Below are 25,454 nucleotides of genomic sequence, written 5' to 3'. Positions count from 1 at the left end.
ATCCTAAAAAAGGTATTGAAAGTAGGTTGAGCTGGGAAGAGGTACCTATTATTGTTTCCTTTTGAATGGGCAGTGGTATTCATTTTGTATAGTTATGTTATTTGTTCCATTCTTTTCGATGAGTGATTGTAAAAGGAGGGAAGGAAAAGAACACAGCAAATTTATATGCTTGAACATTTTGGAGAAACATAACTATCCGGTCTTTTATTAACTGAAATACTATTTTTCCCCTTGCCTTCTCTGTTGATAAGATAGATAGTATTTGTGTATCCCTTGAATTTGTAGTATAGTTTAATCATCAAATTTAATGTTTTTGTATTTGTTAACAGGTGCGTGCTTTCCCAGATCTTCGCCTCATTCTTATGTCTGCTACCATAGACATTTCACTCTTCTCAGAGTATTTCTCCAATCCGGTTATAATTGAAATTCCAGGACGATCCTTCCCTGTACAGGAATATTTCCTAGAAGACTGTATTGAACTAACCAAATTTACACCTCCTCCAGATGCCAGAAAACGAAACAAGAAGGTCAGTGTGATTGTAATAAAAACTGATTTGCTATATATTGTTTATATTAATGGTTCTACTATGGTGACAGGATAATGGCTTAAGCTTCATTAGATTTGATTTTTTAGGACAAAGATGAAGAGATGCCTGGAGATGAACCAGAGGAAAATCTGAATGTTGTTCAGTCTAGTAACTATTCAGCACTCACAAAAAATTCCCTGGCCATGATGAATGAGAAAGATCTGAGCTTTGAGTTAGTGGAGGCTCTGCTGAAGTATATAGAGACCCTCAGCACACCTGGAGCTGTTCTGATATTTCTGCCAGGCTGGAATATCATCTTTGCCTTGATGCGACACCTTAATCAACATCCTATCTTTGGTATGTTTTGGTAATGTTGCACCTACTGTTATATTGGTCTAGATAGGGTTGTGTGGAGGAGGGTGAATGTGTTAGAAATGAAATGTTTGGGGACATTATGTGGTGTGAGGTGGTTTGATCAAGAAAGCGATAGAAAAGTAAGAAAGATTTTGGTAATAGAAATAAAAAGAATGTGTTGAGAGAGCTGAGGATGTGTTGAAATGGTTTGGACATTTAGAGAGAGATTGATCAAGGAAAGGTTGACAAAGAGGATATATATGTTAGAAGTGGAGGTATCAAGGAGAACTGGGAGACTAGAATGGAGATGGAAGGATGGGGTGAAAAAGGCTTTGAGCGATCAGGGCCTGAATATGCAGGAGGATGAAAGGTGTGCAAGGAATAGAGCGAATTTTTACTTATCCAAAAGATGGAATAGAGGAGATCAAATGAGGATTTTTTTTTCATCTAGAGAAGGAATAGAGATCAAATGAGGATTTTCCCTTTAAGGCTCACTGATCTGTTTTTCATTGTATCTTGCTAATGCAGGAAATTGAGCATATGTTTGAAAGAAAATTAAACGTATAGATTTTTTTTCGCTGCCCCTCAATGAAGCAAGGGGTAATGATGCTTTTTCCTGTGGGACTGGGTAGCGACAGGAATGGATGAAGGCAAGCAAGTATGATTATGTACATGTGTATACATATGTATGTCTGTATGTGTATATGGGCAAAAATGGGTGTTTGAAGGAATAGTGGTTCCAACAATGTTATATGGTTGTGAGGCATGAGCGATAGATAGGGTTGTATGGAGGAGGGTGGATGTGTTGGAAATGAGATGTTTGAGGACAGTATGTGGTGTGAGGTGGTTTGATCAAGTAAGTAATGAAAGGATAAGAGAGATGTGTGGTAATAAAAGAGTGTGGTTGAGAGAGCAGAAGAGGGTGTATTGAGATGGTTTGGTCAAATGGAGAGAATGAGTGAGGAAAGATTGACAAAGAGGATATATGTGTCAGAGGTGGAGGGAATGAGAAGTGGGAGACCAAATTGGAGGTGGAAGGATGGAGTGAAAAAGATTTTGAGTGATCCGGGCTGAACATACAGGAGGGTGAAAGGTGTGCAAGGAATAGAGTGAATTGGAACGATGTGGTATACTGGGGTCGACATAGTGTCAGTGGATTGAACCAGGGCATGTGAAGCGTTTGGGGTAAACCATGGAAAGTTTTGTGGCACCTGGATGAGGAAAGGGAGCTGTGGTTTTGGTGTAATACGCATGACAGCTAGAGGCTGAGTGTGAACGAATGTGGCTTTTGTTGTCCTTTCCTACCACTACCTCGCACGTGTGCAGTGGAAGGGGGGTGTCATTTCATTTTTTGGTGGGGTGGCGGCGGGAATGGATGAATGCAGCATGTATGAATATGTGCATGTGTATATATGTATATGTCTCTGTATGTATATGTATGTATACATTGAAATGTATAGGTATGTATATGTGCATGTGTGGGCGTTTATGTGTATACATGTGTATGTGGGTGGGTTGGGCCATTCTTTTGTCTGTCTCCGTGCTCTTCCTCACTAACACGGGAGACAGCGACAAAGTATTATAATGAAAATAATAATGACAAATTTCCAAAAGAAGAAACAGAGAGAAGGGGGCCAAGTGAGGACATTCCCTCTAAGGCTCAGTCCTCTGTTCTAACTGCTACCTCACTAACACAGGAGATGGAGGGTATGTATGAAAGAAAGAAAGTATACGAGTGGATTTGCCATTCTTCATCTGTTTCTGGGCACTACCTTGCTTATGTGGTAAATGGTGATCAAGTATGATAAAAAAGAAAAATAATATTTCACGGGCTAGTGAGGTAGCCTTCAAAAACATATGACAGCCTTTAGGGGAAAGCTCCTCACTTGGCCCCCTTCTCTGTTCCTTCTTTTGGAAAGGTAAAAGTGGAAGGGAGGATTTCCAGCCCCTTTGTCTTGCCCCTTTAAGTTGCCTATTACGACACGCATGGAGTACATGGGAAGTATTTTATTTTATTTTTTTTTTTTTTCCAGTTGCCATTTCATGAGTTAGCAACAGGAACAGATGGTCACATAAACTCTCATCCATTCTCTATCTGTCATGTATAATGTACCATGCCCCTCGTACCTTTCCGTGGCTTACCATGAATGATTCAGTCCATTGACTGGAGTATACCACATTATTGCAATTTACTTTACCTCATGCATGCCTTTCATCCTTCTGCATGTTCAGGCCCTGATCACTCAAAATTTATTTCACTTTATCCTTCCATCTCCAGTTAAATTATGATTCAATCTAGCTCTCTCTCTCTCTTGATTTCATGCCAGGTATCCATTTTATTAACCAACCCACAGGGAAAGAGAAACAGATGAGTTGACTGCACCAACTGCTGCTGACAGGATTCGAATCTATGTGCATGACCATGGTGGGTAAAGGATCATCACAGCAGGGGTCAAGGAAGGTTAACAGTTACCACTGTGAGGACATATTTGTAGTTTTAGTAAGAAGGCTAATATTGAAAGGTATAGAAAATGTACGGTACCAAACTTTAATTTTCAGTGAAAGCAATGAGCTTGGATTATTCACAATTAGTTCCTACAGTTAATGTGTACCTTTTTAATCTCTGCAGGTGGACGTCAGTATTGTGTATTACCTCTACACTCTCAGCTTCCACGAGAGGATCAACGCAGAGTCTTTGATTCTGTTGCAGATGGCGTTAGAAAGGTATTGTTATTCGAGTGTCTTAACCCGTAAAACATTGTGAATCTGTGGTGTCTATTGTTATTATATTCAGGTTTATGTTTCAGAGTTTAGGTTCTTTGTATTCTTCCTTATTCTACAGATTATTCTGGCAACTAATATTGCTGAGTCATCAATCACCATCAATGATGTTGTCTTTGTCATTGATTCCTGTAAAGCAAAGATGAAACTCTTCACAACACACAACAACATGACTAACTACGCCACAGTGTGGGCTTCTCGCACTAATCTGGAACAGCGCAAAGGTCGTGCTGGAAGAGTTAGGGCTGGATGCTGTTTCCACTTGTGCTCTCGGGTAATATGAAGGAATTTTTTATTTTGATGTAAGCCTGTTCATTCATATTTCTTAGTAGGTGTCAGACACTCATAATGTCTTTTGATCTGAAATTTCTTTAGGTTGTTTGAAAATTTTTAGTTTGAATAAAGCCTCATAACATTACACATTATGCATGTCGATTAACTTATTATATGACTTATTTTATGTACATAACACTGGTATATCCACATCCAGGGCCCAAAGACCTTTCCATGATTTAACCCACACGTTTCACATGCCCTTATTCAGTCCATTAACAGCACATCGACCCTGGTATACCACATCATTCCAAATCACTCCATTCCTAGCAAACCTCTCATCCTCCTGTATGTTCAGGTTCTGATTGCTCAAAATCTTTTTCATTCCATCCTGAAAACATTTGAACAAAAGGAATGAAGAGATGCATAACAACCCAGAAGATATTGGTTACAGGTAGCAGTAGTCTAGTCCTGTAACCAAATAATTTAGAATGTCATTAACATAATAGCATTGAGCCAAGTGTGTCAAACCTAATTTATTTTGTTGTGGTACACAAAGTGTAGACTCTGGTTTTGTGATATCTTGAAAGTGCATATGTGTAAATGTGATGGTTGTCCATTTTCTCATGACTCTACATTACTGAGGTGGAAATTGGTTAAGAAGTATAAAATAGTTAGAAGACTTGTTACGTCATGATTTGTCCGTCAAATAGTTTGATTATCTTGTGGATATTTTTCCTTTTCTCAGGCACGATTTGAAAAATTGGATGAACACATGACACCTGAGATGTTTCGAACACCTCTACATGAAGTGGCCCTTTCTATCAAACTTTTGCGTCTTGGATCCATTGGCGAGTTTCTTTCTAAGGCCATTCAAGCACCTCCAATTGATGCTGTGATTGAAGCAGAAGTTACCCTGAGAGGTAAGCATCAAAGTTTACATTGTTTTGTAATGGTAGTTTCCTCTGTTAAGGATATATTAGAAAACCTTTGATGAAGACTTTGCATTTCTTTCTGTTATCATTTTGTTACACTGATCAAATTAATGCACAGGATTGTTCCCCACCCACCAACTGACTTACTGCCAAGGCCCCCTAACCCCATACATACTGCATACTTGTCTTTCACTCTAAGACCATGGTGACATCATACATCCCTGCCGCAGGCCCACCTTACATGGAACCACTCAACCTCCTCTTTACCTACTCACTCAAGGATGTAAGGTATGTGTATGAGTAGGAAGAGAGGAGAGTGATTGGTTCCCAGTGAATGTTGGCCTGTGGCAAGGGTGTGTGATATCCCCGTGGTAGTTTAATTTGTTTAAGGATGGGGTGGTTAGTGAGGTAAATGCAAGTTTGGAAAAGTGTGTGAAATGAGAAAGTTGAGAATAAATGTGAATAAGAGCAAGATTATTAGGTTCAGTAGGGTGGAGGGACAAATTAATTGGGATGTAAATTTGAATGGAGAAAAATTGGAGGAAGTGAATTGTTTGAGATATTTGTTGGTGGACTTAGCAGCGGATGGAACCATAGAAGTGGAAGTGAGTCGCAGGGTGGGGTAGGGGGCGAAGGTCCTGGGTCCTATGAAGAATGTATGGAAGGAGAGAACATTATCTCGGAGAGGAAAAATGGGTATGGGCATGGGCTATAGATAAGGTTGTGTGGAGGAGGGTGGATGTGTTGGAAAAGAAATGTTTTAGGTCAATATGTGATGTGAGGTGGTTTGATCGAGTAAGTAGTGAAAGAATAAGAGATATGTTTGGAAATAAAAAGTGTGGTTGAGAGAGCTGAAGAGGGTGTGCTGAAATGATTTGGACATAAGGAGAGAATAAGTGAGGAAAGATTGACAAAGAGGATATATGTGTCAGAGGTGGAAGGAACAAGGAGAAGTAATAGAGATGTTTGGAAATAAAAAGTGTGTGGTTGAGAGAGCAGAAGAGGGTGTGCTGAAATGGTTTGGACACATGGAGAGAATGAGTGAGGAAAGATAGACAAAGAGGATATATGTATCAGAGGTGGAAGGAACAAAGAGAGGTGGGAGACCAAATTTGAGGTGGAAGGATGAAGTGAAAAAGATTTTGAGCGATCAGGGTCTGAACATACAGGAGGGTGAGAGGTATGTAAGGAATAGAGTGAATTGGAACAATGTGGTATACTGGGGTTGACATGCTGTCATTGTACTGAACCATGGCATGTGAAATTCCTTCAGCCTTGTTGAGAGTCTTATCTATGTAAGTACCCTGAACTAGATTTAAAGGATGGCATCTTAGTGAAGGCTGCATTCATGCAAGGACTTACATTTTCTATTATTTGTTTAGGCTTTCAAGGTGGAAAAGGTTCAGCCAACCTACAGTGAACTCACAGAACAATAGTTAAACTTGAAACATCATGGTAATTATTTGATTGTTAGAAAGCTTAAGTTTGAATTAATTAAATTTGTTCATATAAATTTTTCAGAAATGAAGTGCTTAGATAAGAATGATGAACTCACTCCTCTGGGGCGTATCTTGGCACGACTGCCAGTGGAGCCTCGTTTAGGCAAGATGGTTGTACTTGGTTGTATTTTCTACTGTGGTGATGCATTGTGTACGATTGCTGCTCACAACTCTACATCCCCAGAAATTTTTATTATCCGTAAGTATTATGTAAACCTAGAAAAGATGAGAACATCATTGAAGGGGGAAGTGATGACAGGTAATGATGAAGTGAGTATTTTGAAGGATTGTTGAATATGGTCGATGATAAAGTGGCATGTGTAGGGTGTTTTGGTCAGGGTGGTGTTCAGTGAGAGAGTCAGGGAAAGTGTTTTGGTGAAAGCCTCGTGGAAGATGAAATCCAGCAAGGTGGCAGTATTGGATTGTGTTTCAGTTGAATTTATTAAGAAATGGGGTGACTTGTTGTTTATTGGTTGGTAAGGATATTCGGTGTATGTATGGATTATGATGAAGTGCCTGAGGATTGGCAGAAGGCATGTATAGTGCCATTGTACAAATGCAAAGGGGATAAAGGTTAGCGTTCAAACTACAGAGGCATAAGTTTGTAGAGTATTTTTGGAAAATTGTGTGGGAGGGTATTGATTAAGATGGTGCAGGCATGTACAGAGCATCAGATTGGGGAGGAGCTGTGTGGTTTCAGAAGTGGCAGAGGATGTGTTTACTTTGAAGAATGTATGTGAGAAACACTTATACAGATAGATTTGTATGTGGCATTTATGGATCTGGAGAAGGCATATGTTAGGGTTGATAGAGATGATTTGTGGAAGGTCTTAAGAATATATGGTGTTGGAGGTAAGCTTCTAGAAGCAGTGAAAAGCTTTAATTAAGCATGTAAAGCAGAGAGGTTGGTCTGTGGCAGGGGTTATGATGTTCCCCTGTTTGTTTTATTTGTTTATGGATGGGGTGGTTAGGGAGGTAAATGCAAAAGTTTTGGAGAGGGGCGAGTATGCATTTCTGTTGGGGTTGAGAGGGCCTGGGAAGTGAATCAGTTGTTCACTAATGATTCAACAGTGTTGGCAGATTTGAGTGAGAAACTGCATAAGTGGGAGACATATTGGAAAAATGTGTGAAAGAAGATTCAGAGTAAATGTGAATAAAAACAAGGTTATTAGGTTCAGCATGATTCAGGGATTTGTTAGTTGGGATGTATTTTTGAATGGAGAAAAATTGGAGGGTGTGAGGTGTTTTAGATATTTGGGAGTGCACTTAGCAGCGAATGGAACCATGTAAGCAGAAGTGAGTCATAAGGTTGGGTTAGGGGACAAAGGTTCTGGAAGCAATGAAGAATGTGTGTAATGAGAGAATGTTATCTCGGAGAGCAAAAATGGGTATGTTTGAAGGAATGGTAGTTCCAACAATATTATATGGTTAGGAAATGTGGCCCATGTATGGTGAATGTGTTAGAAATGAAATGTTAGGGACGATATGTGGTGTGAGGTGGTTTGATGGAGTAAGTAATGAAAGGGTAAGAGAGATGTGTGGTAATAAAAAGAGTGTGGTTGAGAAAGAGAAGAGGGTGTTTGGTCACATGGAGAGAATGAGCAAGGTAAGATTGACAAAGAGGATCTATGTGTCAGAGGTGGAGGGAAGGAGAAGAATTGGGTGACCAAATTGAAGGTGGAAAGATGGAGTGAAAAAGATTTTGAGTGATCAGGGCCTGAACACGCAGGAGGATGAAAGGCATGCAAGGAATAGAGTGAATTTGAATGATGTGGTATACCGGAGTTGACGTGCTGTCAGTGGATTGAACCAGGGCATGTGAAGCGTCTAGGGTAAACCATGGAAAGTTTTGAGGGGCGTGGATGTGGAAAGGGAGCTGTGGTTTCGGTGCATTATACATGACAGCTAGAGACTGAATGTGAACGAACGTGGCCTTTGTTGTCTTTTCCCAGTTCTACCTCGTGCACATGCAGGGGGGATGGGGCTGTCATTTCATGTGTGGAGGGGTGGCGACAGGAATGAATAAGGGCAGACAATATGAATTATGTACATGTGTATATATGTATATGTCTGTGTGTGTATGTATATGTATACGTTGAGATGTATAGGTATGTATATGTGCGTGTGTGGACATGTAGGTATATACATGTGTATGTGGGTGTGTTGGGCCATTCTTTTGTCTGTTTCCTTGCGCTACCTCGCTAACGTGGGAGACAGCGACAAAGTATAATAAAGATAAATAGATATATAAAATAAATTCTCTTACCCTTACATTACTTACTCTATCAAACCCCCTCACACCACATATTGTCCTCAAAACATTTCATTTCCAACGCATCCACCCTCCATACAACCCTATCTATACCACATACCTTGCAACCACATAACATTGTTGGAACCTCTATTCCTTCAAACATACCCATTTTTGCTCTGAGATAATGTTCTCTCCTTCTACACATTCTTCATTGCTCCCATAACCTTCACCCCCTCCCCCACCCTGTGACTCGCTTTCACTTTCATGGTTCCATCTGCTGCTAAGTCCACTCCCAGATATCTAAAACCCTTCACCTCCTCCAGTTTTTCTCCTTTCAAACTTACATCCCAATTAACTTGTCCTTCATCCCTATTGAACCTAATGACCTTGCTCTTATTCTCATTTACTCTCAGCTTTCTCCTTTCACACACTTTTCCAAACTCGGACACCAGCCTCTGCAGTTTCTTGCATGACTCAGCCACTAGAGCTGTATCATTGGTGAACAAATGACTCACTTCCCAGGCCCTCTCATCCACAACAACCTACATACTCACCCCTGGCTCCAAAACTCTTGCATTTACCTCCCTAACCACCCCATCCATAAAGAATTTAACAACCATGGGGACATCACACACCCCTGCCACAGACCAACATTCACTGGAAACCAGTCACTCTTCTCTCTTCATATTCTTACACTTCACATTGATTTTTATTTTGTTGCATAAGTCTTTGTTTCTGTACAGCAATTTAGGTAATTTATTTTATCTTGTTGGTTATTCGTCTCCTTGAGTTTCATATGATCTACTTTCATCAATAACGGCCACTTTTTTGTTCCACCATGCCACCCACTTTGCTTCATTTTAGAAATAGACCATCTTGTATACATTGGCACATATTTTCACTCTATGGTCTTAAAGGTTTTCCTGAAGCTTGTCCATACTGTATTTATGTCTTTTTCATAGACCTTATCATCCCTGATTTGTCTGTCAAGAGCAGTGCAAAGATCATTAAACTATGCAAGTTTAGAATTTGGTGTTTTTTGCAACTGTCATGTTGACCAACAATACATGGAGTATTGAATGTGATCTCAAATGAAACTTGTTGATGATCACCAGTAGCAAACTTTTCTCCAACATTATGAATGAGGTTCTCATTTGCAGTTTGAACTAAATCTGATATATTCTTGTCCTGATTAGTTTTCTCAACTTTAGGATTAGAGCGCAATCAAACAATTTAGATTGGAATCCACGCCTGGGTCTTACTGGAAATGGGTTCCCCCTCTTTGATGTCAGGATGTTAAAATTTCCAGTGACAAGCCTTGTTCATTATAAAGCTTTTGGTGTGTTACTGTCTGCACAATTTCTTCATAATTTTTATGTAATTATTACTGGAAATAAGGTGAGTTTCAGATTTGCACTGGCTTTTTAGTGAAAAATTAATAGGTTTGTATATTATATGGCTGGGAATAGTAAACTGGTGTTTGGGTAAAGAAAATTAATAATCGCATATCGATGCATGAACTAATTGTTGTTGTGATTCATTACAGCCCCAGAATACAAACGACTTAGCCCATTTCAACGCGCATTTGCTGGCAATCGATACAGTGATCACATAGCAGCTCTCAGTGCATTCAATGCTTGGGAAGAAGCTAGAGTTGGAGGAGAGCAGGCTGAGATAAATTTTTGTGACTACAAGGGACTTTCAATGCCAACTCTTCGCGTTACATGGGAAGCAAAGGTAAGTTGCTTTATCTCTCTGCATCTTTAACGCCTGTTCCCACCAGGAACTCCCTCAAGGCGATGGCTGTGGCAGTAGAGTCTATTGAGCTCCAGTGCCTCCTCTTAGCCTTCAATGCCTCACCCTTAACAGGCCACTGGCAGAGGGGAACTCTAGTGCAGTGTTTGCAGAGGTTTCTGCTCTAAATAGGCTCATACCGAAATGTTCCTACTTACTACTGCTATCTGTTGCTCCTACCATTTTGCCAAAAGACAGGGCTAGTGCATAGTGTTCACCACAGGAGAATCCAGAGTTATGAAGACTGAGCTGTGTGAATTAATTGTTATCAAGTGTTATGTATGGTAAGGAGGGATTGTATGTCTGTGGACAGAATGGCAGGAGTCCACATGTGGGTGATGCAGAAAGAAAAGGTGGTAAGTTGCTCATTTTATAATATGGTCTTTCTCCATTAATGGTAATGATCATACTTTATTGGCCATTAAGATAGCATATTTAATGTAAGTGTAGACTGGCAGCACAATGGATTAGCTCTCTAAGTTAGCAGATTTCTGTAAGACTGTGTAATTGTTTATTTGAATTTAGAGTAGCACATGGCCTTTTGATTTACTTCATTTATGAATTGTCTATGTAGAATTGGCACAGATCATTGTATAATAAAGATAAGATGTATCCATGTAAGCTTTAGCTTCAGACAGTACATTAATACTTACAGTAGGAGTAGAACAGTCTGGTACTACATTCCAGCATAATAAAATGCCAATCCTAGAACCTTCAAACCACTCAACTCTCCCACCTTTTACCACTTCATATTATATCTGTTCTCAGTATCCAAACTCTCTGAAATGATTATCCAAAAAAAAAAAAAAAAAAAAACACCCGCACAGCTTGGATGGATTCAACCAACCACAAACCCCAACCCACAAAGTACTAATGGCTGTAGACATCAACAAAGCATTTGACACTGTCTTCTGATGCAGGGCGACGTCCTGTCTATGGGCTTATCCAGGCCATATGAAGTGGTTGGAAAACCATGGAAAGGTCTCTGTGGCCTTTTACTTTGGATATGGGGCTTTAGTTTCGATGCATTATGCATGACATCTAGAGAGTGGATGTGAGTGATTGAGGATGTTCTTTTCCTTGCATTACCCACAGTTGTTGGAAACAGAACATTTATAAAAAAGATAATGTATATATTGATTAATTATTTATTTTGCTTTGTCGCTGTCTCCCGTGTTAGCGAGGTAGCTCAAGGAAACAGACGAAAGAATGGCCCAACCCACCTACATACACATGTAGATACATACACATCCACACACGCAAATATACATACCTATACATCTCAACGTATACATACATATACACACACACAGACATATACATATATACACATGTACATAATTCATACCGTCTGCCTTTATTCATTCCCATCGCCACCGTGCCACACATGAAATGACAACCCCCTCCCCCCGCATGTGCAAGAGGTAGCACTAGGAAAAAACAACAAAGGCCACATTCATTCACACTCAGTCTCTAGCTGTCTTGAAATAATGCACCGAAACCACAGCTCCCTTTCCACATCCAGGCCCCACAGAACTTTCCATGGTTTACCCCAGACGCTTCACATGCCCTTGTTCAGTCCATTGACAGCATGTCGACCCCACTATACAACATCATTCCAATTCACTCTATTCCTTGCACACCTTTCACCCTCCTGCACGTTCAGGCCCCGATCACTCTAAATCTTCTTCACTCCATCTTTCCACCTCCAATTTGGTCTCCCACTTCTCGCTCCCCCCACCTCACACACATATATCCTCTTTGTCAATCTTTCCTCACTCATTCTCTCCATGTGACCAAACCATTTCAAAACACCCTCTTCTGCTCTCTCAATGACACTCTTTTTATTACCACACATCTCTCTTACCCTATTATTACTTACTCGATCAAACCACCTCACACCACATATTGTCCTCAAACATCTCATTTCCAGTACATCCACCCTCCTCCACAGAACTCTATCTTTAGCCCACGCCTCGCAACCATATAACATTGTTGGAACCACTATTCTTTCAAACATACACACAAATGCTCTTCTCATCTTAGTGAGGTAGCATCTGGGAATTGCAAACAGGGACCTCTTTTTGCTCACATTCACTGTCCAGCTGCCATATAATGTATAATGCACTGTTAAAAGAGCCTGTTGTCTACAGCAAAGCTTCACATACTATTTCACAGTGTACATGTAGTGCATCATTGGACCTGGTTTAGCCTATTGACAGCACATTACTGTTCCCATAACCCATGGCCACCCACCCATCCACTGCCAGCACCACTGCAGTGATACAACATTCTGCATTGTGCTTGCCTCACACCCTTCAGAGAGTTTAGAACCCTAAGACCTAGAAGCCTCATTCACTCCTTCCTTCCATTTCCTTCATAGTTACCACTAAAAAGGGGAGAGAAAGAAAAATAGTGATGGGGGATGGCAGTGGCATCAGGTGGTCTGTCTGAAGCCATGGTCACTGCTACTTTTGTAATTTCCAAGTATTATCCTTTTCACAATAATTTATGCTATTGCTCTATCTCTTCTTTCTTATTCGTCTACATCTACTCCTGTTCACCTTGCACCACATCAACGTGGGATTCCTTGACTGAACATTATCTCTGAATAGTAACGTTACATTCCCACAACTTGATTTGTCAGTGCTATACATGGTAGAATACATCTGAACTTCAGGGAAGATAAGAAATATTAGTTGTAGGTGATGTTTTGAAATGTGATTGATGTTAAAGATCAATTTTGATTTTTCTCCTCAGAATCAGCTTAAGGATTTGCTTGTGAATGCTGGATTTCCAGAAGAGTGTCTTTTGCCCCACACGTATAACTTCTATGGGCCAGACCCAAAGTTGGATTTAGTGGTTGGCCTCCTTGCCCTAGGACATTACCCCAATGTCTGCGTTCACAAGGAAAAGAGAAAGGTGGGTACTCAAGTAACTTTGTTCCAAGTGTGTGACAGAGAGCTGTAGATATATCTTCTTTCCTTGTCTTTTTTAGCCCAGGATTACCTAATGTTAGGCTCCCACATCACTTGGGAAACCAACCTCATCCACTGGACTTTGTTTTAAGTGTGTGACAGAGAGCTGTAGATATATCTTTTTTCCTTGTCTTTTTAGCCCAGGATTACCTAATGTTGGGCTCCATCACTTGGGAAACCAACCTCATCCACTGGACTGGACCTCAGGTCAAGGAGTATGATGGTGACCTGTGTGGTAGCTGTAGGAATGGACAAATATATGGGGGAAGAAAGACTGGAAAAGGTGACAGAATTTAAGTATTGGGAAGCTATCATGGGTGAGTTTAGTGGTATGGAGGAGAGATAAGGGAGAGAGCAGTGCAGAGTGGTAAAGGACAACATGGTCCTCCCAACCCTTACATATGCAGCTGAAAGATGGACATGGGATAATTCACAGAATTCAAGAATAAAGAGGTTGGCATGAAAGGAAATCCTCCTGTGATATGGAGAGATAGAATGGAGGAGTAGAAATAGAGGAAAATGCATGGAATGGTGCATGCAAGGGACAGGGATAAGTATAGACTTTTGCCATGGCCACCACTTTGATGGCAGTTTCTGGAGGGAACAGGCATCAGAGAAACAGATAGATAAATAGAAGGGGATCTGTAGGTATTGATTGTTGAAGCTTGAAGTAAGGTTAAGCTTTTTATATCTCCTTAGGGGTTGATGACTGATTATGGAATGGTTTGGATGGAGTGGTGTAGTGGTTACTTTTTTCTTTTTTTTATAGCCAACAGATGATTGTTTTGGGTGTTGTGTGTTGTGCAGTTTTGTTGTACAGTGAGCCCCTGTATTATAGAAACTTGGGATGGGAAATTTACCCATCATATTTTTTTCTCTAAGCATGTTTGCCATTTCTTGCATTAGCTTGGTAGCGCTAGGAACAGACAAAGAAATAACCTCATTCACTCACTTCCACTCTCTAGCTGTTAGGTTTAATGCACCCAAACTAGAGCTGCTATCCACAGCCAGGCCCCACAGACCTTTCTGTGGTTTTCCCAGACATCTACATATACCCTGGTTCAACCCCTTGATGGTACATTGCCCCCTATATGCCACATTGCTGAAATATACTCTCTCCTCATACTCAGCACACCTAGCATGCTCAGGCTTGAACACTCAGAGTAATCTTTTACTCCTCTCCTTCATCCCCTTTGCTTCCTCCTTTGCCTTGTTTCTTCCTCTTCAAGCTTATATACCCTCATAGTTGTCCTCTCCATATGTCCAGACCAGTTTAGCACTCCATCTTCATCTCCCATATGTATATGCTTTCTGCATTAACTCTTTCTCACATTATCATTTCTTATACAGTTATTACTTTTCACACCACAATATTGTCCTCAAATATATCATATCCAGCACATCCACTCCCTTCTCACTGATATTGTTTAAGACTCAGTCCTTTCATTCACACAGCATTAATGTGAATACTATACCATTTAACATGCCCATTTGCCCTTTCTGCACACTCCTCAGTGTGCCCTTCGCTGCTTCACCTACCTGATGATGTGGATATGCTTACTTCAGCTTTCATGGTTCCTTTCACTGCCATATCCTCTCCAAGGTATCTAAAATACTTCACTCTCTCCAATTTTTTCTCCATTTGCTCCCAGTGCTAAACCTATTATCTACCTTATTCACACTTACTGTCAACAAACTCTCCCAAACTCAGACACCAGCTTCTTCAGTTTCTAACTCATATTTCTCATCAGTAAACAACAAATGACTCGCCTCCCAGGCCTCCTCACATAACCCCAGCAGATTGTATACCCGCTCCTCTCTCCAAGACCTTTGCATTCACCTTCCTCACCACATCAGCCATAAACAAATGGTGATATCACACACCCTTGATGCAGACCCACCTTCATGTGAAACTCACTTGAGTCAATATTGTGATTCAGAGAACTTTCTCTACAAGGGATAGAAACCTGATGGTTGAAATTATTTAGTGTATACATAAGAAGCAAAATTGAAGACCGTTCTGTTGTATGGTCACCAACAAAACAGTAGAAATGATAGAAAAACAGAATTGAGAAACATTTCACATTTAGAATCAAGGAGATGGAATACATGGACTACCACAAAAGGCTGAAAGAACTGCAACAATTTAGCCGAGAAAGATGTATGATAGTCTATTCATGGCAACAAGTTGAAGATATAAAAGAAAATGTTAAATCTGAAAGCTTTTCAGTAGGGAAGGTAAGGGTTGAGTCTTCAAGAGTACCATGGAACATCCCAAAAATATAACACAGAAAAGTATAAAATATCCCAGCAAGGAAGCTACAATAGTCAATGTAATGCTCAGAGAAATGAGAAATATGCATGGAACAACTACAGAAACTTTTAAAAGAAAACTCATTATGATTGCAATCAGACCCAGCTGATCTGAGAATTGATAATTATGTAATGTAGGCAGCAGCTTAGAAGAATAGTCTCATACGTCAAGAAAGACATGCAATGAGCATTTTTCACTAGCCCTGCCATTTTGATTAAATCTCATTGTAGTTATTATCTATATTTTGAGAAGGTAGCTAATTACAGCATTTAGGGTAAGATAAGAGGATGGATTAAAGAGTTTCTGACTGAGAGAAAGTTCACTGTGGCTGCAAATGGAACCATGTTTGAAAAGTAAGACATCCTATCTAGGGTACCACAGGGAATGGTATGAGCGTCAGTGCTCTTTATGATAGTGATATCAAACATAACCACAAAAGTAGAGGAAAGCATCTTAAGAAGCTTTGCTTAAGACAGTGGGATTAAAGAGACTTAAACGATTTACAAATGGTCAGAAGTGAGCTTAATGGAATTTAATGAGGCTTGTTTTTAGCAATTAATTTGTATGACAAGGAAGAATGCTTTAGTGGAAGAAATGAGGTCAGAACAGAAAAGTGGCCTGAGTGTAAATTATTTAGGTTTCATCATAAATGCAAAACTATGTTGCAGTGAACCTTTTGAGAAGATAATGCTCTCCGTTGGTGAGTGCTATGATTCTGAGAACTTGCACTAGAAACAATGGATAGAAACCTATCGATGAGAATGTTTGACTTATATTCAGGAAGCTAAATTGAATACTGCTATGTTATGTGGTCACCAGTGAAACAAACAGAGACTTAAAAACTCACAAGCAAAAGCAAGGAGATGGGACATATGACCACAAAAGACTGAAAGAGCGGCAACTGTGTATCCTATAAAGAAGGTAAAGCTGTATGATAATCTGAGCATGGCAAAAAATTGAAGATGTAAAAGAAAATGTTCTAAGCTGAAAGCCTTTCAACAAAGAAGTTACAGAGTTATTGAGTCTTTATCAATAACATGAAATGTACAGAAAAGAAAGCAGACAAAAATATATGATAGCCCAGCCAGGAAGCTTGAATGATTGTTCAATATATGACCTGGAGAAATAGAAAAAACTCATGAAACAGCAGTTACATTTAAAAGAATGCTTGACATGTTTGAAATCAGTCTCTGATGAACCAAGAATTAGTAATTATGTAATGGAGGTGGCATTCGAAAATATTGTAAAAGCAAGATATGCACTTTAATCTCATCATAGGTACTCATAGGTAGGTAGTAGGTACTTTTTCTGATAATACCCATGAGGCAGTTTTCAGTGAATGAGTGAGCTTTACTGACTATGTGGCAGTCCCTCACCACTGCACAGTAACATCATACACTAAGGTGAGTTATAAGGTTTAAGTCTTTGTAAATGAAAATGTGGTAACCTTGTGCTTTATGATGAACAAATGGGTTGAATCATGTGTACACTGTATTTTTTTGGAATATAACATTATTTAAGCCCCCATTGAGCAGTTGCTCTCTCAAATGCTCATAGGGCCTCCATCTGTGATGCAGTGGCTGTTCATCCTTCATAACACATTTTCTTAAATCTCAAGAATTTTTGTAAATGACATTTTTTTTAAGTAACCTGTGATTGTTGAATTGTATATGGTTGTCCTTGGTTTGTGTTATCTTTGTATATGAAAAATATAATTTATTTTTAATACTCTTTTTCAGGTGTTAACAACAGAATCTAAGGCTGCCCTAATCCATAAGTCATCTGTTAACTGTAGTAACCAGGAATTGAACTTTCCCTCTCCATTATTTGTATTTGGTGAAAAGGTAAGTGTACTCAACAGTATTAGCTAAAGAAAATAATTGTTGTACTTTGCTTGAATTATTGTTCTGAATTTATATGAATTTTGCAGGTGACTGGCTTTTTATTAATAGTAGTAGTAGTGTAGAAAAATGAGCTCTGTCAGTTCTTGAAACTATTCATAAGGATAACATGATCCAGTGAACACATGTATACTACCTTGAAGAGTTTTTGCTATCATGGCTTGCAATAGGAGGTCTGTAACATGTAAGGGCTGCATAAAGGCTCATCATCACAGTTAGTAGGTGGCATGGTATATGGGATGGTTATTGATGGTGACATATTGAGTTAGCTGTGCAATAGTGGAAAAGTTGTTCTCCTTGGCCCAGGTTGCTGACTTTTCCCTCTGCCTTATGTATACAAAGGCTGCAGGTATTCATTCCATGAATACATGCTTTCTCGTGCACATAACATTTCAGCAACATCAGTCTCACATAAAGTTATTGTTTTACAGTGTTGAGTGATACAGGCTTCCCCAGATTAATGGCAAATCATGTTATAGGTAGAGAAAGCATAAAAGATGTGGCCCAGTGAATATACTGTATAAATAGGTAATAACATATTAATGGTTGAAGCCTAGAAAGTTTTATGGGGCGTGGCTGTGGATAGCTGCTTCTAATTCCATTGCATTATACTTGAGAGCTGGATTTGTGCAAAGAAGTCCTTTCATCATCTGTTCCTAGTATTAGCTTTTGCCCCTTGTTCACAATCAGGAACCATAGACCTTTTCCATGGTTTCTTACGGTCGCAGTACGTATATACTTTGGTTCAGTGTACTGACAGCACATTGCCTCGATATACTATATCACTCCAATTCACTATATCCCATGCTTATGTATGTGTGTGTTTATATATACATATTTATATTTATACTTAATTGCTGTTCCCGCATCAGTGAGGTAGCGCCAGGAAACGGACAAAGAATGGCCCATCCACTCATGTACACACACATAAATGCCCATTTATGCACATATACATACATATAAATACACATACATAGACATATACATATATATACACATGTACATATTTATGCTTGTTTGCCTTCATCCATTTCCAGCACTACCACATCCCACAGGCAACAGAATTGCTACCCTCCACTTCAGAGAGGTAACACCAGGAAAACAGACAAAAAAGGCCACATTTGTTCACACTCAGTCTCTAGTTGTCATGTGTAATGCACCGAAACCACAGCTCCCTATGCGCATCCAGGCCCCACAGACCTTTCCATAGTTTACCCCAGATGCTTCACATTCCCTGGTTCAGTTCATTGACAGCACATCAACCCCAGTATACCACATCGTTCCAATTCACTCTCTTCCTTGCGCGCCTCTCACCCCCCTGTATGTTCAGGCCCCTGTCGCTCAAAATCTTTTTTTACACCTTCCTTGCACTTCCAGTTTGGTCTCCCGCTTTTCCTGGGGATAGGGAAGAAAGAATACTTCCCACCTATTCCCTGCATGTCATAGAAGGCATCTAAAGGGGGCAGGAGCAGGGGACTGGAAACCCTTCCCTCCTTGTATTTCAATTTCTAAAGAGGGAAACAAGGGGGCAAGTAGGGAGGTAATAACAGGTAGTGAAGAAGTGAGAAGGAGATGGAGTGAGTAATTTTAAGGTCTGTTGATTGTGTTTGATGATAGAGTGGCAGATATAGAGTGCTTTGGTCGGAGTGGTGTGCAAAGTGAGAGGGTTAGGAAGTTTGGTTTGGTAAAGAGAGAAGAGGCTGTGAGCTTTGCGGAAGATGAAATCTAGCAAGGTGGCGGGTTTGGATGGTATTGCAGTGGAATTTATTAAAAAAGAGGGTGACTGTTTTGTAGATTGGTTGGTAAGGATATTCATTGTACATGCATGTGGGCTCTTCTTCGTTTTTTTCTTGGTGCTACCTCACTAATGTGTGAAGTGGTGTTCAAGTATAATGATTAATGAATAATATACATATATAAACCTTTCCATGGTTTTCCACAAATGTTTCTCATACCCTGGTTCAGGGCATTGACAACCAGTTGATCCAATGCACCACATCGTTCCAGCTCACTCTTTGCCATGCCTGCATCTCACCCTCCTGTACATTCAGGCCACAATTGCTCAAATTCTCTTTCATTCCATCCTTCCATCTCCAGTTTTGTCCCCCCATTTTCCTTGTTTCCTCCACTTCTGACACACAAATCGTCTTTGTCAGCCTTTCCGTACTCATTCTCTACATTTGTCTATACCATGTCAACACTTATTCTTCTGTTCTCTCAACAATGCTTTTTGTTACCACATATCTTTCTTGCCCTTTCAGTACTTACTCGATCAAACTCCCCTCCTCTGTACAACTTTATCTATAGCCTATGTAGCTATTCTTTATCTGTTTCTGGCTCTCTAGCTATGCAGTGAACTGTAGTTTAGAAAAAAAGATAGGAATGGTGGCAGCAGTAGTAGTTGTAATGTTGAATGTTATTGTATTTTCTATTCATTCATATCGTTTTAGCACCAGATTAAAGTGTATTACTTATTATCTATGCAGATCCGAACTCGGGCAGTATCCTGCAAGCAAATGACAATGGTAACTCCAGTCCACTTGATGCTCTTTGGCAGTAGAAGTGTAGAAGCTGTTGAGGGTGTTGTAAGTATATGATTTGTGCTGCACCATTAATTACAACTATGTTTCATATATGTTTTTGGTACCATAATGATGTGAACCTGAATGGAATAATTTTCCATGTTTTCACATTTTTCATGTATGAAGCATCCAGTGAAACACATTCATTTTCTTATTGTTTATGCTCATTTTATGATGGTAAATAAAAAGAAACTTCCCATATGTACTAATTCATGCTCTCATCCCACCTTTGGGCATTTTTGATACATTGAGTTTGCTGTAAAATATTTGTTAGTTTAGAATATGCTGCCTCAACTAAGGCAAGGCACAGCGAATAGATTGAAAGAAAAGAAAGTACAAAGATTCATCACTTCAGCCTTTATCTCAAACTACTGGGCAGTTACCAAGCTGGGTCATATTTTGTCTTGAAAGTTTTACCTAGATTGTCTTTGTATGTGTAAAATGATGAAGATTGTATTACACCATTGAATTAGTGTAAATTTGAGTAAGATTATGTGCATATATATAGGAAGAACACTGTTTATGAAAGATATTAAGAAATATATGCCCCAAGGTGATGGACAAAAGGAAATAAAAAGAGTATGCACCAATGTGATACACAAAAGAAAATAAAGAAAAATGTACACCAAGGTGATGACAGTCTGTCAGATATTCTTATGATGTCCAGAGTCCCTACTTGAGGGTGAGTACCTGGGACTGAGGTCAGGAGTTAATGGAATTTTTAGTTACACTCCATGCTCATTCTAATGGGTCTTAACTGTACTAGACCAGATTTGCATTGTGACGAATGCCACAGAATTTTCTGTTAGATCACAAACCTAGTGTGATGGGGCTTACAGGGTTTGTTAAGAGGAAAATTCCAGTAGAATGGGGTTTTACTGTATATTTTTCATATTGAATGAGAAATTGTGATAGAGTAGGTGGCAAAAATCTTGATTAGGAGGTACTCTTACTTCTTTAATTCAACAATGACTTTTAATCTAGGTGCGTCTAGATGGATGGATTAATCTGGACATGGCTCCTGATCTTGCCGCTAAAATTTTAACACTGAGGCCATGTTTAGATGCTCTCATAGTGAGGGGAACAAGCCAACCAGAGACTCTTGCTGAACCTTCACATCAAGATGAACAGGTCAGTAATTCTTTGTAATATAATCTTTCTCCTTTTTTTCTTGTTCCTAATGTTTCTCTTGTAATCAGATCACCCCTCTCTTCTCTCCTCCATAGTCAGCAAATTTAAGGCTTTTAGCATTTTTCTGTAACTTATTTCTTGCAATTCTAGAACCATCTTTGACTTCTGAACTTTTTCTGTGAGCTCTTTGTGCTGAAATTATCACTGAAACGGTTATATCATATATTTTGATGAAATGAAATTCATTTACAAATCTTTTTAGAACTTCTTCAAGTTTTAATATTGATTTCTCTGCAGGTCATGAACTGCACTCGTCAGCTATGCCGTATGAATGCAGGTCGCCACAACATGGAGCAGATTGGTATGGGAGGGTATAACACTCCCAGACCTCCAAGACAGTTTGGTGGACCGGCAATGAAGAGAATGAGGACAGATGACGGACCAGGTAATGGAGCATTTCGCTTTTGGTAGCATCGAGTTTCATACATCCTGTAGCTTAAATAGAATGTTTGTATTCTTAATTTTTGAATTATTGCTTACAGCTTATCATATTTTTCATAGTGTGAGGTACTTTTTTTTCAGGTTGGTTTTCTTGTAGAAAAAATTATTTTTCTTTGAATTGGTAGACAGCCACTGACTATGGAGGAATTTTACCTTTACTTCCTGCATACATATCAGGAGGGTTAGTAATGGCTGCATGGTGAGCCAGCACTTCATAGGTTGTCAAATTACACTCCTCTAACCCAGTTAGCTATCTTTTCTTACTGCCTCACCCACATTCGTTATTCTACCATTCTGTCGACAAATATACAATCTCTCCTTGTCTCACAAAACACTTGACTGCACTTAACTCACCAACTCATTCTTCGTAACACCTCACGCCACATACTTTCCTCAAACATTTCATTTCCAACACATCCACCCTCCTCAGTACAACCCTATCTGTGGCCCATGCCTTGCAACCATATAACATTGTTGGAACTGCTATTCATTCAAACATACCCATTTTTGCTCTCTGAGATAACTCTTTCTTCTTCCACACATTCTTCATCGCTCCCAGAACCTTTGCCCCCTCCCCAACCCTATGACTCACTTCCGCTTTCATGGTTACATCTGCTGCTAAGGCCACTCCCAGATATCTAAAACACTTCACTTCCTCCAGTTTTTCTCCATTCAGACTTACATCCCAATTAACTTGTCCCTCAACCCTACTGAATCTAATAACCTTGCTCTTATTCACATTTACTCTCAACTTTCTCCATGCTTTTCCAAACTCAGTCACCATGCACTGCAGTTTCTCACACAAATCAGCCATTAGAGCTGTCTCATTGGCAAACAACAACTGACTCGCTTCCCAGGCTCTGTCATCTACAACAGACTGCATACTCGCCCCTCTCTCCAAAACTTGCATTTACCTCCCTAACCCCCCAATCCATAAACAAATCAAACAGCCATGGGGACATCACACACCCCTGCTGCAGACCAACATTCATTGGGAACCAATCACTCTCCTCTCTTTCTACTCATATGTATAAAAAAAAATAATGACTACACGAATTGATTCCTCAGTTTAAAAAGTCACACAAAATTATCATGTATAGAAGTGGCATGTATATGTGCGTGTGTGGGTTTGTATGTATATACATGTGTATTTGGGTGGGTTGGGTCGTTCTTTCGTCTGTTTCCTTGTGTTACCTCACTAATGTGGGAGACAGCGACTAAGTATAATAAATAAGAAAAAGAAGTGGATAAGAAATTACTAGTTTCCTTCCATCTATTACTGCTCTTCAAAGTAGTAAAATTTAATTTACTGCAAGAGATACTGCTCTGCTTTGTGAAGGCCTCAGTGATTGCAAAGTTTCCATCACCTGAACAGTGCAGTTATAGGGAGCTATTAGAATGGGGAATGAAGTAATGAACTTTCTCACAACTAAAGCATTTTCATCAAAGCCGAAGGAAGAATTTTTCGCATCAATCAGGAAATAATTCGTTTGCCTCAGTGCTCTACTTTGTGAAGAAATTCCATTTCATGGAAGAGGAGATAGATGAACTTGAATTTGCTCACTTCCAAGTATCAGCTTGAAGATGTATATTGTAAGCAAAAAGCTGATGAGTTGTGGGTGGCCATTTCACAGCCAGGAGACAAGTCTTCTTATATGGAAAAGTATACATCTTTCCAGAATCATGTTTTCTATCTTGTCAGTTTCTCACAGCAGTGCTGAAGATAAGATAATTTTCAATCTGGTAAGGAAAAACTCTACTGAATTTCATGCAAGTCTTGGCACACAGTCATTATCAGAGTCCCTCACACAGAAAGTGTATAGCTGTGCTTAAAAAAAAAAAAGGGGGGGGGGGGTCATCAAGTGAAGTTCAGTGAAAAGCTTCTGAAGAAGTGCAAAGATGCAACCACTGCTTGTAACAAAAAGCTTTCTAGCCAGGACTGAATTAGTGGGGATAAACAGACAGAACCTCTGTTGACTTTGAGGACCGGAAATGAAATACTACCGACTAGATACTTTGTTGGTTTTAAAGTGAACAGTTGTGTACTATCTACGTGTAGATAAATGAATGGAGATAACAGCTTGAGCACTGGACATCACAGCTTTTTGTATTGGAAGTGCAGCCAGTATTGTGCATGGTTGTAAGATTCATTTTGCAAAATTCCTTTTTTTTTTTTTTTTTTTTTTTTTTTTTTTTTTTTTCCCCTGAAGGTTGGCAAGAGTGAAAATAACATCCATGGATAAATGGTGTTATGAAACATTATATTGGTAATGGATATAAGGTAGGGAGTCATTATATAATCAACTGATGATATTTTTAGTGAACCATGCATTGTTAATTGACAGTAATAGCAATATAAAGGTATATTTGTAGCAAGTTAAGGGCTATGATATTGAAATACTGTTTGATAATTTGATGTTATTTTTTCAGGTGGAGATAATGCAGATAGAGATTCCAGTGGAGGTTTCAGAGGAGGTTATAGTAACAACAGTGCATTTGGTGGAAGAGGTGGCAGGGGTTATGGTGGTTCCCGTGGTGGTTTTGGGGGTGGACGTGGTTTTGGAGGAGGTTTCAGAAATGATCGTGGTGGATATGGTAGGGATTTTGGAGGAGGGAGCAGAAGTTTTGGGGGTCGAGGAGGATTTATGGGTAGAGGTCAATTTGGCCCACCAAACTAACTCAAAATTATTTGAAAATCTAAAAGGCTATTTGAATTACTGGAATTACACAATATTTTATGCAGACAAAATAAGTAGTTACCTTTGAGGAGGCATTACAATTTTATTGTATACAGCTTACTGAAGTACTTGGAAATGATTTAGGATTTTTTTTTTCATCATTATTAATACATGATTGAAGTTATTGTATTGTAGATATATCTTAGTGGTACATATACTTTTTGTAGGATATTGTGTCTCCCTTTCCTGAGAAAGTTAAGTTAGAGATGCATACTTGTGCCAGTTGTTTAGATTAGATATGTAAATAACTTCAGTTTGGTGTGTAATATTATGATAATCTTAAGACTACAGCCACTGGGCATTTAAAAAAGTACCAACCCTGGAGAAGATATTTTAACGATTTTGACAAAAGATATGATAATGTGTGATTAGAATAAATGATACATTCCGTTTGAGTGGTATGTACTTCTGCACTTGCAAGACTCCTCAATTAATTTTTAAATTGAAGAGTGAATCCTTATATTGAGTCTCATGTCGTGTGTGTGTTATATGCTTTCCTTTCTTTTTAGCTTCAGAAAGATTATATGTATACAAGTAGATATAGAAGTAAAATGTGTAATGATAAAAGTTTTATTAATCCTTGGGCAGAGGAGAAAGAATTCTACTCCTAATGTGGTACCGCATACAGGAATGATGATATACATGGGTTGACTTGCTGTCAACAGACTGAACTAGAGCAGGTGAAGCATCCAGATTTGGTGGGTGTGGGGGCTAGTTATGGAAGGGAAGTTGTGGTTTTGATGCATCACACATGACAGCTAGAGAGTGGATGTGAGTGAATGCAATCTTTCTTCTTCTTTTCCTGGCACTACCTTGCTAATACAGGAAACGGCGATCAGGTTTTAACATCTGCAACAGTAAGATTGTGCGAGGAAAAGGCAAAACACAGTCT

General features: G+C 39.4%; 1 protein-coding gene across 4 annotated transcripts in view; it reads left to right on the top strand.

Moving 5' to 3' along the window:
• The window catches only part of mle (dosage compensation regulator mle), a 63,029-nt gene extending 37,900 nt beyond the window's left edge, over window positions 1–25,129 (top strand). For all 4 annotated transcript variants that reach the window (XM_071679083.1, XM_071679084.1, XM_071679085.1 and 1 more), the window contains 13 exons: window positions 330–527; window positions 635–884; window positions 3,511–3,605; window positions 3,724–3,936; window positions 4,684–4,858; window positions 6,392–6,568; window positions 10,170–10,360; window positions 13,178–13,339; window positions 17,449–17,553; window positions 20,097–20,195; window positions 21,177–21,323; window positions 21,621–21,768; window positions 24,255–25,129. In XM_071679083.1, coding sequence (XP_071535184.1) covers window positions 330–527; window positions 635–884; window positions 3,511–3,605; window positions 3,724–3,936; window positions 4,684–4,858; window positions 6,392–6,568; window positions 10,170–10,360; window positions 13,178–13,339; window positions 17,449–17,553; window positions 20,097–20,195; window positions 21,177–21,323; window positions 21,621–21,768; window positions 24,255–24,502 — 2,208 coding nt within the window. In that variant the 3' untranslated portion in view covers window positions 24,503–25,129. The remainder of the gene's footprint in view (window positions 1–329; window positions 528–634; window positions 885–3,510; window positions 3,606–3,723; window positions 3,937–4,683; window positions 4,859–6,391; window positions 6,569–10,169; window positions 10,361–13,177; window positions 13,340–17,448; window positions 17,554–20,096; window positions 20,196–21,176; window positions 21,324–21,620; window positions 21,769–24,254) is intronic.
• Window positions 25,130–25,454: the final 325 nt, after the last annotated feature.

This window comes from Panulirus ornatus, chromosome 29, assembly GCF_036320965.1.
Source record: "Panulirus ornatus isolate Po-2019 chromosome 29, ASM3632096v1, whole genome shotgun sequence".
NCBI classification, from domain to species: Eukaryota; Metazoa; Arthropoda; class Malacostraca; order Decapoda; family Palinuridae; genus Panulirus; species Panulirus ornatus.
Note: the sequence above shows the minus strand (reverse complement) of the source record. Positions and strands in the feature narration are given on the sequence as shown.